This window comes from Leptodactylus fuscus, chromosome 5 (genome assembly GCF_031893055.1).
Source record: "Leptodactylus fuscus isolate aLepFus1 chromosome 5, aLepFus1.hap2, whole genome shotgun sequence".
Taxonomy (NCBI): domain Eukaryota; kingdom Metazoa; phylum Chordata; class Amphibia; order Anura; family Leptodactylidae; genus Leptodactylus; species Leptodactylus fuscus.
The window spans coordinates 95,965,038-95,979,681 of NC_134269.1; the positions used below are offsets into that span (position 1 = coordinate 95,965,038).

The window sequence follows — 14,644 nt, forward strand, 5'->3', positions numbered from 1 at the left end:
TAACCACTTAGATATCATGGTAATTTGTACCCCCAGAATGTCATAGGGGGCAGCGATCAGTTCTGATGACAGCCAGGAACCTATCAAAACCTCCCAGGTTTATCATTATTGTGTTTGTTAAGGGTAAGTAAGGACATTAGGGTAAATATTAATACCTTGCCAGTGGCATAGCAATTGAACTTCTAGGTTTGCTAAAAATTACTAAAAAAAAATATTGAAGAAAATTAAGGACAAAATTACAAATCCTTCTTTCTCCATTTCACAAAAAAGTAAATATATTGGGGTATCGCCACATTCAAAAATGCTAAGATTATCAACATAAACAAATTTATTTTTTCTGCAATTATTTTGGTTACTTCTATAGTTCTACCCACACAAAAAATTTGCAAAAAGCGGTAAAAAAAGAAAGCATCTACCTCATAATGAAACAAAAATGTCAACTTGTTTACAATGGGAGACAGAGATGGCCGCAGTCCACAGTTCAAGACTCCTCACCAATTAGGTTCATTCGTTCGGGCCTAATCAGGGGTGTAAAGCTGTGGCAAAATGTGGGTACCCTGCTTTGGCATTCTGCTATGGGGAGCATGGAGCTGGAAAGTTAAGAGGAATCTGAAGCTCATGTCCGCCTCAAATTTCTCTTCATTTTACGTAGTATAAACAAAACCAAAGAGTTTATTTCTGGTTTCCTAGTCTCTTGTATGGAATATTAATTTGTACCAATAGGAAGTATACTTTGTCCCGCAGAAAACAAGCCCTAATATAGCTATGTGAATGGAAAACTAAAGATGTAATGGCTTTGGAAAGGAAAGGGAGGAAAAAGTGAAATTTAGCCACGGGAAGAATGGGTTAATGTTCTGTGGTCTTCATCTGCTTTAATATTGCTGATGACTATCCTTTGTAATGTGTGTAGGGTAATTGTACGGGTTCACTGTATATAAAGGGTTTACAAACTGCTTTATCTTCTAAATCCTCACATTACTGAGGGCAGAGGGGAGCAGTGGGACAGAAGGTGATAAATGGCTTATTATTTCTCTGTAGAGGTTTTGTTGGTCTTATTAATATTATTTATAACCCTGGGTTATTAAATTAGGTTGTAGGAAATGTGATGATTTATGGGCAGGCGTATGAACTATGTAACATGTGAGGAGGGCCTGTCAAAGAAACACTTTAATCTGTCAAAGCAGAGGGATGTGTATATGACAGTGTGTCTCAGGAGAAAGCTATCTAGTGACTTGTTCCATATTAACTGATGAGTGCGACTAGTTTCTGTACTTATCTTTTCACCAAAAATATGTACTGACTGTTTGAGGAGAAACTGAGATTTTGCTGTATATGATATTGAATGTGATTAAGATTTAGACTGTGTGTGCAGTTTACACTTGGTGTATCTACCAATTGTATGTGATCCGATGTTCTTATTTTTCTGTATTGTTTTATATGGGAACCTATGAGTGGATTTTGCCACTGTACTGCATACCTATAATATAGGCTTCTTTAGGCAACAGTGGTTTTTGTTACACTGCAGCTTGATAAAAGACTGACTCTGAAACGTGACCTTCTGTTTGTGATCACAATGGTACAATACAGTTTGCACCTCTATTGCATATCATTTTCTGTTTGCTGTCCTAGCCGTTGCATTTCTCAATTATATGGGGCCCCTGGCAGTGGCTCCACCAGGATGTGCACCACCATTCTTTCTAGGGATTTAAAATAAAGTTCTTTAAAGTGTTATTCCCATCTCGGCAAATTGCTGCTGCAGATGAGAATAACTGCTCCCAAGTCCTAACCTCTAGGCTGAGAGCAATGCTGCCCTAAGCTGTTCTCACAACTCTTATAGAGGAGAATGGGAGACATGGAAACCACATAGCACATTTAGCTCCGCTGTTCCCGTAACAGTTAAGCTATGGAAACATTGTAGCTCAGCCATGCTACACTACTTTCATAATGCACATTTTCCTCTAAGGGAGTCACAGGATCAGAATAGCATAGTGTAGCACTGTTCGACTTTTCCCGTAAGTCCCACCCTAGGAGTTAGAACAGAAAACAGTACTTCCCATTTCTGATAAGTTTTGTATTCCCTGCTCAGCTATTCTCAGAAGTTCTATGGAAGTAAATGGAAAGAGTGTACTCTTTGCTCACTGCAGCCACAAAATGGGAGGTTAGAAACCCCCATTCTAAAGATGGATGCAAATCCCATTAGACATTTATGGCATATCTAGGAAATATGCCCTAAAATTTGTAGATGGAAATACCCCTTTAAGATCTTCCACGGTATTGTGCATTAAAGTGGTGGTCCAGTTACAGCAAATAAATGTTATTGTTTGTATAATGATATGCTGCAGAATCTTACAATATACTTCCTGTATAACTAAGTTGTGTACACTTCGTATAATGTCCATAGGGTCATCCCAATTCTCCCCTGATGTCAGATGTCTGTGATGAGGACTGGGCAATTGGATTCTAACTCGCCTTGTTCTCAGGGAGACAAGTCACTGCTAGATACGGTCTCCTCATTCAGAACAGATGCACATTGGCTGGGTTTATATGTGTGTAGGGAAGCCATGCCAGATAGCTGTGTAATGTCAATGGTGACCTTAAAGGGGTATTCCAATGCACATAACCATTTTTAAATTGGTAGAAAATTAAAAATTAAACATTTTTGAAAGTATAAGTAGTTAAATATTTCGCAGAGTTTTAAGGATTTTCGTAGTCTTGCCAATGGATATGACCATCAATGCAAGGTCTTGCTAAGGCCAGAAAATCAGCTGATTTTCTTATTGTGGCCGGGATATCTTCTCATACATGTAGTGTCCCTGCCTGATAACCCAGCTACAATAAGAAAAACATAGCTGGGCTTTTGTCAAGTCCCAGACCATAGAAAGTTTCTACATTTCTGGTTGTTGTATCCATTGGCAACCGATCAAGACAACAGACTGTCACTAAGATAGTAGAGAAAATCTTTAAAACTCTGCAGAATTTTTAACTATTTATATTTTCAAAAATGTTTAACTTAGTTATGTACAAATATAGATATGATTATGTACATGGGAATACACCTTTAAGTGGGAGTAGACTTTAAAGTCATCTGAAACAATATAACCTATGCATTATCATTTCATTCCCTTATCATTTATATAACTGGAAGCTGCTGAAGCATATGGCTCCTAATAGTAGATAATGATCCATTTATTGTCATCTTTAAATAAATGTATGTGCTATCTAAGCGTATTATATGCTATTTAATAGTCGATTTCTAGTAGGAGACTGAAGTGTATTTTTCACATTGTGTTCTATCTTTTCTTTTAGAGTGAAAGAATATGAGAATGTTCTGGAAACTAAAACCCCCGTGTCTGATTCTCCATACAAAGCTAAGTAAGTACAAGCCATGCTGTACACATCAGTGACTACCTTTTAGTTTGTAAATTTAGTAAAAGATAACGATTGAAAAAAGTGACAAAAGAAGACCTAGCACCACATCCACTAACGCTTTGGTTTTTAGAGGCTGTTAATAGGTGCTGCTCTACTGATTCCAGAAAAGCTGAACTTTTTTTCTAGCCTCCACCACTCCTGAGCAGTAAATGCTGTTTGTTTTGGTGCCTGATATGTTATGTAGACTGTGTACTGTCAGGATGGCAGTGTCAGGCAGGAGTAGGCTAGTAGTGTGATTCTAAGCTCTAACATACCCCCTGCCTGACACCCCCCTTCTGACATTACAGAGCTTAAATAGTACAGCAGGAAATATAATTCCAACTGTGCTGGATTCAGTGGAGCGGTGCCTATTAACAGATGCTAAGAACCTGAAATTAGTGGAAGTGGTAAGAGGTCCTCTTTAAGAAACTTTCTAATATTTCTAAAATGCCTCTTTCTCCACTTATGAGATGCTTCTTTCCCCCCTATATTCCATTCACAAACTTGTTTTTGTGGTTAAAGGCAGTTTGTCAGCAGGAAAATCAGTATCAAACTAATGACAGGCTGTTATCAGTTTGATACTGATTTTCCTGCTGATAGACTCCCTTTAACTACTTTCAAACACAAAAAATGTATATTGTGTTGCTATATTCAGACACCAATTACTGTTTTGTTTTATATTCTACTCAATGGAGCCATGTGATGGCTTATTTATTGTGGGGCATGCTGTAGTTAATTTGTTACCATTTTGGGGTACATACTTTATGGTATTTTGTATTTAGTTTTTGTAGAGGCAATTAGAGGGTGTAATAGGAGCACCAAAATGCTGGGCCTGAGGGCCTTTGCTAGACAACCAGGCACTATTACAATTGCTTGGCACTCTGTAGTTGCCTTGTGGGGCAGTTGATTAGGAGACAGTGGGAGCCCTCTTGCTATTGACCCAAGCATATGAGGGGTTGAATTCACTGATGGGAACTAGCTTCAGTGCTGATACTGCTGGCAGGTGTCAGCTTTATAATACAGCCAGCTATGTATTTACCTCCTGTGCTGCTCCATACACCCATCCTGCCATCATAACATGCAGTTGTATCAAATGTTCTGAACAGGATAAAGAGGACCTGTCACCAGTCCTGACATGATGTCTATATTTACTATATTCAAATAACGATTCTGGGACATCCTTCTTATGACTGCTTGAATGCTTTTAATCTGACAAAATACTGCCAACTGTCAGGCAGACTAGTATACATATATAATAGGTGAGTGTGAACTCAATCCAAATGTCTAGGAGAGCAAATAAGAGTCATACAATTGAAGGAAAAAATATCAGTGCACTGATGAAGGAAACCTGCAACTAATACTAACCTAGTATTAACCTAGGCTGACATAATAATGATAAACAGGTACAAGTCCTCTACCTTTGACACTGATGAGCACTTTGTCCCCTGGTTTCTTGCAAGCAGGGACGGTTTTGGCCATCTTTTCTTTAATCAGCTGCTAGCTATTAGATCATTCCAACAGGTAGCAGGCAATATTTTATTCACCAATCCCGATTCCTGTCCAAGACCATCTCCATTTTGGCCTCCAGGGCACACTGCACAGTGTGTCCCAATTCTGAAGAACCTATATTGTATAATATATATGGAATGTGTAATGACAGTGGGTAACGTGTCAGCACATGATATATAACATATATATTGAGCTTATATAAGGCCTGTTGTCTGTGCCGTACTACTACTCACCAGATGCTGTAAGAGCAATGTTGCAAAACTACAAATATGCCCAAACTACTTATACTACACCAGATTGGTGCCCATTGACTTACCGCAGCTATCAAAGAATAGCTAGGAGTCTGCATTATTCACGAGAAGAGTTCTCCCTTGCACTCATCTTTCCTCCTCCAACTTTTCTCTGGTTAATGTGCAAAGTGTGTACATTTAGGTACATATCAGACCTTCTCTCTCTGCTTATACGGCAGGGGTAGACTCTTCCCTTATTAGTGCAGAAGGTTCAGAACATTAAAGAGGACCTGTCACCAAGTACAAAATACTGAATGGAAAATCACATTTGGTTGCCTCTGTGCCTCGGAACAATTTGGTGTAATCCATGTACCAGTTGAAAGACCCGACCCATGGAAGGTTATATGTAAATTAACCTTTATTCTCCAAGCAGGCAGTAACGTTATTTTACTCTAAGAAATTAGAGATTACCACCTACTTAGATAAACAAGAGCTGATGTATATTTAGCCTTCCAGGGGCCATATCTTTTGAACAGGTTGATAGATTTACAAAAAAGATGAATGCCAAATTGTTCCAAGGAACAGTGGCAACAAAATAATAATAATAATAATAATAATAAATTTTATTTATATAGCGCCAACATATTCCACAGCACTGTACAATTTGTAGGGTTCAGATACAGACAGATACAAAACAAAGAACGTCATTTCACACAATGGGACTGTGGGCCCTGCTCACAAGAGCTTACAATCTATGAGGTAGAAGGGATGACACAAGAGGTAGGAGGGGCGGCATTGCTTATACAGTGTTCAGACAATTTTGTAATAGAGGTTGCAGCCATTACACAAACAAAGCTTTATGGGCCGTCACTAGTAGTGTCCTTTAACATGTGGATAGAGCATGGACAAATATGTTAGGATGAAAAGGCATCAAGAACGGAAGGGTTTGCATTAGGAATTGTGATAGGCCTGTCTGAAAAGATGCGTCTTTAGTTTGTGTTTGAAACTGTAGAAATTGGGAGTTAATCTGATTGTCCGGGGTAGAGCATTCCAGAGAAGTGGTGCAGCTCGGGAGAAGTCTTGTATACGAGCATGGGAGGTTCTGATAATAGAGGATGCAAGTGTTAGGTCATTGAGTGAGCGAAGAACACGGGTTGGGCGGTAGACAGAGATGAGGGAGGAAATGTAGGGAGGTGCGGCATTATGGAGAGCCTTGTGGATGAGGGTGATAACTTTATATTTTATTCTATATGATGTATGCCATTTAACATTGTGAAATGACTATTTATTTTTAATTTTTTTTTGTATCTTTTTGTCTGTATTTGAACCCACAAAGTGTACAGTGCTGCGGAATATGTCGGCGCTATATATATAAAATGTATTATTATTATTATTGTGTACATACCGGTAGTGATAGGTCAACAGTTTTTGTCTGTTGTAGTATTACAGTGGATCTGCCCCCATACTATCAAGCTTTTAGTACAGTTGTAGTAACTTTAAATTATTCACTGGTTAAGATCTGAATCTATATTTTTTTTAACCTATTGTTTTAGACTACAACGACTTACTAAAGATCTCCAGAAACAGCTACAAACACAAGATAATGGAGCCTGGGCCACCAATAAAGTGTCTGCCCTTGACAGGGCTTTAGGAGAAATTTCTCGAATCTTAGAAAAGCAGGTAAATAACTTTAATAAGAAAATCATCTGTGTGTTTTTCACTCTATGGCAAGTTGGACTATGACATTTAAGGAATGATTTTTACCTCTCACTGCATCAACATTGTTACAATAAAATATTGCATTTGAGATGTATATTGTGTGCAGACCTAGAGGTATATAGTAGGTAACTATGACTTATATAAATTGTTATATGATAAGATCATCGCTGAAGTTGAGAGTGATAAGGCCCTCAGTTGCCATCCAGATGTCTTTAGCAGAATACATTCTCCATTTATGTGCCTAGAAGGAGAAAGTCCATTAATAGTAATACATTTGTGAGTGCCCTAATCTGTATTTGTATGTTTCTATAGCTGTATATTAGTTGTAAAACATTTAGTCTTCCCTATACTGGAAATTATATTTTACACATTTACAACACTCCATGAACAATCAACTATATTTTTCAATATTGATGACTTACCTTTAGAATAGACCATCTGTATATTAGACCTGAGAGGGTCAGACACCCAGGTCCCTTGCAAATCAGCTGCTCCAGGACAGTGCAGCTCCCTGTTGTTTGCATGCAAGGAGCCAAACTGCTCACTCAACTTACAAAGTGTGGTGACCGCTTTAGGTACTTCAGTACTGTCCTATAGTGCTACAGTAGCTTTAGCCGCCATCACACAAGTGTCGGACCCTCGCAGATCTAACATTGATGGCCTATCCTAAGGTTAGATCATCAATATCCCAAAGTGGATAACCCCTTAAGTAATATGTAATGATAGAGTATGTGAATTAAATGACAAACAAAATTGTGGGGTTGGGAGGTGGGTATGGAGAGAAGGGGGAGGAGGGGTGAGAATTCATGGTAGGGAACCCCGTTACTTTAGTTAATCTAGTGGAAGAAATTTTACCTTGGTTGTGGTCCATAATATACTGATTGAAGAACTTATCTTTGGTTACTATCTGTATTTTTTATTACAAAGAGACACATATATTAAATAGGAGATGGTCCATTTAAGTTATTAGATGGTTCCTTTTTATTGGTAAGATCTGTTGGATAACAATTATCTATATCTTTTAGGTGTAGAAGCCAAACAGTTTATATATATATATATATATATATATATATATATATATTTGTGAGATGATTAAGAGGAGGTATAATTCCTAAGACTGCACCTCGAGGTTATAAGCATGGTCTGCGTCTTTGCAACATAAGCTGAAAATGTCTGTTTGTATAGGCAATGCATGAGACTAAGAATGTCTTGGTCTGTGCACTCCTGTTCATTGACTCTTGTTAAATGCAGCCATTTTCGAGGCGGTCATGATTTGTTGGAAAGCTTCACTTCAAGCTCTGGATCGACTTACAAAGTGTGTAGCATTTGGATGATAAAATTCCAGAGAGGGCTGTATTTTGTAGCCTTACCCAGTCAGACCCTGACCGTAACTGTTTGTTATCAGATATCGGATATACCAGCACTGCCATGGAGAGTTATTCCCATTAAAAGCCACAATTGAGGGATTACTTGGATAAGGCTCCTTTGCCTTCCCCGCCGCACGTATTTTGCTGCCAATCAGATAGCAAAATAGCTTTCTATTCTACAGACTTACCCATTAACTTTAAATCATGTTCTCAAAATTGAAGCCATTAGTGGGGCCCTAACAGAGTAATTTTACTTCCTACATTAATATCATATCAGGTATATCCCTATCCCAAAGATATTACCATATAACAGGTGAACTCTGCAGCCTTCACATGCAGTTCCCATTATATGCAAGTAATACATTTATAAGCCATGTATATAGTATTTGAAGTGACAGCGCTGTTTACATGTCATAGACTAGTTTAACAGTGGAAAAAACCATTAAGGGAATGACCGCATTTCAGTTTGCGTTACAATTAAACAATACGCACATTGTGCAACCATTTTTATTATTCCCATTTTCCTACAGCAGGTTGAAATATAAAAATTGTGATAAAAAATATTCAATTTTTTTGTATCCAGCTGATATAAGACTTATCAACTTCTATGACTACAGACTACACGCTGATCTTGTGTATTGTCAGATCTCTGAGTCATGTGCCTCCTCATCTTTTTAAGCTACACACAAAGAAAGAGGAGGCAGAAGAAAAGCAGTAACCCATGATTATGGGATCAGGTTAGACACAGGGTTTGTTAGTAGCGTGCATCGAGACAAATGCTAGACAGACACTTTTTTTTTTTGCTTATTCATATTATTTTCTGTGACCCATGTAACATTAATTTTATTATATTTCAATTTGTTAGTTTTTCTGTCATCAGGAAAATCAATATAATTCCAGCCACAGAGCATTGTAGGGGACATTACACTGATCGCCGTCTTACTTTTAGATCTTCCAAAAGATGCACCGTTTCCTTGAAGACACCATTTTTAGAAATATGCAAATGAGGCTTAGGTGGGGCGAGCCAGGTGTGCTTGAGCTTCATTTGCACGTTTCTAAAAACTGCTTCTTTAAGGAAATGATGCTTCAGTTTGATTAACTCAAAGTACGATAGTGCTCAGTATAGTGTCCCCCTACAACACACCATGGCTGCTTTAGTATCGCGTTTTCTGGTGAGTGTTTTAAGTTTTAAAATGAAAATGCTATTAAAAAATGGAAATTATTGTAGGAGGATTAGGTACCACCTTCCTAACAACATCACAGAGCTGATCTGTAGAGATCACACAATTTATAATATGACTAATACAGCAAGTGGCATTATCACTCACTCTGCTAGGATTTGCGCAAAAAGGCGTACATGCCTTATTCCACATTTATTTATTGTTTTAGAAACTTTTTGTACCTTATGCTAGTAAGTGTCTTAGCATAAACAGATGCCATCGTATATTAAATTGTTAGCATATTTTTGATGTAGACAGGTAGTGTAATAATAAACCAGACTGTCTTCACTGGATTTTCCTGGGTGTGTAATTTTACTTGCATGCACCAAGTTTTTGTTATTTTTAACCTATGGAAATTTTGAGCGGTTTCCAACCGGTCATGTGATCAGTCCCTGTCACCTGGGTCACTCCCACTCCTCCCTGTTTTCCTGTTTTCACTCCTTACCCTGTGCTAAAGAGATTGAGTCTACTATAGTCAGCCAGCTCCAATAGCACAAGCAAACTACCTGTGAATACAAGAGAAGAAAGAGAATGCTAGTGAGCTTGTTCATTGTGGGACAAGTTATTTTTCTTATTGCTACCATTTTGGGGCACGTATAAGACATTGAATAACTTTTAGGCGTAATCAAATTTTATTAAGTTTTTGAAACGGAACAAAACAATAATAAGACATAACTTGCAGGGAAAAGCAAATAAGAACCATGTCGTGAGCCATCACATAGGCAAATAACCAAATCAATATTGAATAACTTTTATTAATATTTGCCATTGTTTGTAGGATGTTGTTTCCCACTTAGTGGTATAAATAACATTTTAGCTTTTTGTTTGTTAGGAATGCAGGCTGTTAGGAATTCAGTGATCCTAAACATATTTTTCTTTAATTATTTTTGCACAATATGTGGATTTTAATTAGAACAATTTGATTTTGTTTGTTTGTCATTATTTTTTTTTATAAGAGGATCTTTTACCACCTCCACCAATTCATGTTCTTAGCATCTGTTAGTGGGCTCAGCTACACTGAGTCCAGTGCAGCTGCAATTTTTTTCTTTAGTCCCTCCACCCTCCACTAGTACAGGTAGTTTTGGTGCCTGATGTGCTATTTAAGCTCTATAATGTCAGAAGGGCAGTGTCAGGCAGGGGGTGTAATTCAGAGCTCCAGTCAGAGGCAGCCAGTGTGAGAGTTCAGAATCACACCCTTTGTCTACTCCTGCCTGACACCCCCCTCCTGACAGTACAGAGACTAAATAGCATATCAGGCCCCAAAATTAACAGCATTGGTTGCTTGGAAATGGTGTTGACTAGTGAAAAAATTCCAACCGTACTGGAATTAGCAGAGCAGCACCTGTCTTTTTTGTCCATCTATGGAACTTGACTCTGCAATTTCTTCACTGCTCATAGAATACACTGCAGTATTTGTGAACTGCAGTGTATTATCACTTATTACTGTTTTACTGTTAAGCCATAGGCAGGCCCCAACAAGCAAACTGAGCCAAATTTCCATTTGAGTCATCTGCCATATAAGAAAAGGTCAGCGTTACTTTTTATGTTCTTTTATTATTACTTTTTATTTTTCCTTTGCTGCTAGTACAGATATTCATATAACACTACTTTTTACTTACGGCTTCTATGACTTGATCCAGTCATTAGAACAGACATTGCCCATCAGTTTCAAGAATTTTCTTTTGCTGAAATTGGAATTTTTTTTACATAAAAAATTGCTGTTTAGTTCAGTGTAGTGAGATCTTTCCAGCAACTCATAGGTGATCTCTAGCAGCGATTCCTCTTCATAAGACAATTGTATCAATTACAACCATTATTTGATGTTCAGTAAATGTAAACCATTAGTATATGGGGTTTTTTTCCATTCCTAGCAAATCTACATTAGAATTATCTTACCACTTCCGCGGGGATATAATAATACCGCTTTACACACCCACCCCAAACCAGTGCATTTATTTTGGTAGTCCATGGCATTCTAAAAAATTATACTACTGCATTCCACTCATTTGTGTAACTTCTAAAGAGTTGTTCTTTGTACTTGTTGTGAAATATCTCTTTACAATCCCCAGAGCACCATCCATTTGTAGAGAGGGATCAATATCCTTTCAGCAGAAGGATTTACCAGTGTACACCCATGCCTCTATAAGATCATTTATAAACCTGGCCTGTAATTCTATTGTGTAGTGGGCGGTAGGAAGAGTCCTGATGGTGTGAGCTATTGACTAAAGGGAGTACGGTTGACACTGTTAATTGAATTTCCCTGGAGAGTTATCATGTAGGAAGAGGCTGGGCTGTGCTGCTCAGAACATGGACCGGATGCATTATATACCATTGCTAATCACGGAGATCAGATAGAGAATGCTCTCAGGGGAGGCTGGGAGTGCAGGACAATAGCTTTTCACTTGCTAAATGGACTGCTTTATAAGCTGCATCATAATGATGGTACACAGGAGACTCTGCCCAGCTCTTTACTAGCAACATGTTAAAACTTCCATAACCTCAGCATAGCCTCTACCAAACTACAGGCACCAAAGGAAGTCAATGCAGAAAACTGCTTTTATATAATAAAGGAGAGTTAATTTCATGGTTTTACATCCATTTAGCCGATCTGTTTAATAGATGCAAACGGATAGCTTTCTGGTTACACTGAGATCAGAAAAAAAAAGAATCCGTTTCTGTCCATTTTTGTCATAGATATGGTATACAATATCTTTGTGTCTTTAAAAATAAAAAATAAAAAGATTTTTTTTCTTATTAACACTAATCTATGTCAAGGAATGGTCATTCATTTGCATCAGATCTTATAAACAGATGGAAAAAGAAAAAGTGACATGAATGGATCCTATCACATTCTTACTTTTCTGTGTTTCTTCTTAGTTCTTATTTTAATACAAGTTTACAGTACTATTTAAGTGTGTTCTCTCAGTAGGTACAATCCGTAGTTGTTAGAGCCATACAAATATTCTTACACTGTTCTGTTTCGGTTCTGTAGGCCTTTGTCTTCTGAATAATAAAACTAAGTTACCGGTATGCATGAGTGGAAATAAGAGTTATATTGAGTGACATGCATGGCGCAGTGCTGGCAGCTTAACCAGGTTTGGTAGCGAAAATAGATTAGTACAGATTGGATAACAGAGTTTAGTTTGTAAAAGAAGATTAAAGTAGTTTTTGATAATCGGATCTGATCTGAGATGTTCATGTCAAGGTAAAGCTACTCAAGTACTGGCATTTGACATTAAAGTTGACCAGTACGTCTGAAGCTGCCATTGATATTTGTTGTACAAAAAGAGAAAAACATGGCCCGCACATCCCAACCTTATACATTGATCTAGTGCTTCTCAGCAAATTTTACAATACTGAACATGAGGTTCTTAGTATACATATTGTTCAATGTGCATAAGCCCACTAGCCACTTCATGGCGACCTCTTTATAGTGGGTCCCTACTCTACGGGGCGTGGCTCTGCACAGCGACCACCACAACTGCAACACAGCGCCGCAGGGCGAGCGACCCATTGGTCTGGCAACACCCCTGCCACCAGACCAAGCCCCCAGGCTCTGGGCCGCGCCGTCCCACGGGAACAGCACCACAGGAGCAGCAGACACCACGCAGCACCGCAGCGTGTGAACAGATCTCAAAAATTCCCCTTACCATATTGCCCCAGTCAGAGGACTGAGAGCTAAGTAGGTGGGTCCCTTTTTGCAGTCTCCTGCTAATTAAAAACACCTGGGCAAAATGGGGGAAGTGCTTTTACCAAGGCTTGATATTGATTGATATTTGTTGTACCTGACATTCGCATAAAACAGAAAAAATGATTGTCTAGATACCTGATTGATTTGTTGTGGATAATACAAGGAATTTCTCAAGTAGCAGCGAGATTCTTATCTTTATTGTTAGATACTTTTGTCTATCTTTAGCATCTTAAATGGCGGTTTCAACGAGAACATTTTGTGAACCTGGTATTTTTATGTCTGTTTAAGGGATTGTCCAGGGTTTGTTTTTAAATGAGGTTAATGATGGGAATGGGATTAAATAAAATAACGTATACTCATACATGGGCCATCATTTCTGTGGGGATAGCTGGATAAGCAGACAACATTGGTGCCCCTTATTTTTGGTGAGAACCTTCGGTTCAGACATGTGAAGAATTAAACCTTTCCTTCTCGGTTTCTATTATTTCCAATTGTTTAGTGGACAGTCGGTTGACATCTGTTTACCTAAGGGTCCATTCACACGGAGGAAAATGGTGAGGAATTTGGTGTGGAATTTCAGCGCTGAAAAAAAAAAGCCTCCCATTGACTTCAATGGGTTCCTTTTTCTCCAATTAGCTTCAATGGGTTCCTCTATCAGAAAAAGGAACCCCTTGAAGTCAATGGGAGGCTTTTTTTTTCAAATTCCATACCAAGTGCCTCACCATTTTTCTTCGTGTGAATGGACCCTTAGAACAGAGTTCACAAACAAAAATTTCTTGCTTATGGCCATTTTTATGTGATCTGAATTCCCATGCTTTTGATTGGTAGGGTTGTAGCGTAGTCTTTATGTGGCTCATTTACAATCCCATTGCTTATAGTGTGGTTATTGGATTCTTATTCTGTAATAAAATATTGGAGTATAAAATAGTTTTTCATTTTTTTTTCATGACTTTTTTAATTCTGTTTAAAATGCATTACATTTAATATTATTAAAATAACTATTTCAGCAACATTTCCGGGTTTATTCTTGAATATAACCTTTCTCATAAATTTTGACTGACGTTGTTATAAATTGTCTATGACATACTTGCATTTTTCCCTATTTATCTACTTGTGCTGCCTTTGTGTTGCGTGTGTGTACCTGCCCTTCATGCGGTCGTTCTGTCTGTTTACAGTAAGTATTAATAAATGATGTTAAGAGCTCCAGGATCTGGCTTTGTAAGTGTGAGTTATAGTAACCTGATTTACTTTGAAATATTTATGTCTGTCCGCACTTATTCAGGAAATTGACCAGAACTGCATAGGAATGAATCAGATAGTTGCGGACATTCAGGAGCTTGCCTTGTTGCTGATGCAAGTCAGGCTGTGCTTCCGTTGGAAGCTCCAGAGTTCACATTCAGATTCCACCTGCTCCTAGATCTGTGCCCGGTGGCCTTCTTGAACAATCTGTACTCTTCTAATTTATCTCTGAACCTGGGATTTGATAAATGTCTTATTGGA

At 38.1% G+C, this 14,644-nt stretch overlaps 1 protein-coding gene across 2 annotated transcripts in view; it reads left to right on the top strand.

Moving 5' to 3' along the window:
* SCAPER (S-phase cyclin A associated protein in the ER) overlaps window positions 1-14,644 on the top strand; it is a 173,799-nt gene that overhangs the window by 100,913 nt on the left and 58,242 nt on the right. For both annotated transcript variants that reach the window (XM_075273805.1, XM_075273806.1), the window contains exons 21-22: window positions 3,307-3,372; window positions 6,701-6,827. In XM_075273805.1, the coding sequence (XP_075129906.1) occupies window positions 3,307-3,372; window positions 6,701-6,827 (193 nt within the window). The remainder of the gene's footprint in view (window positions 1-3,306; window positions 3,373-6,700; window positions 6,828-14,644) is intronic.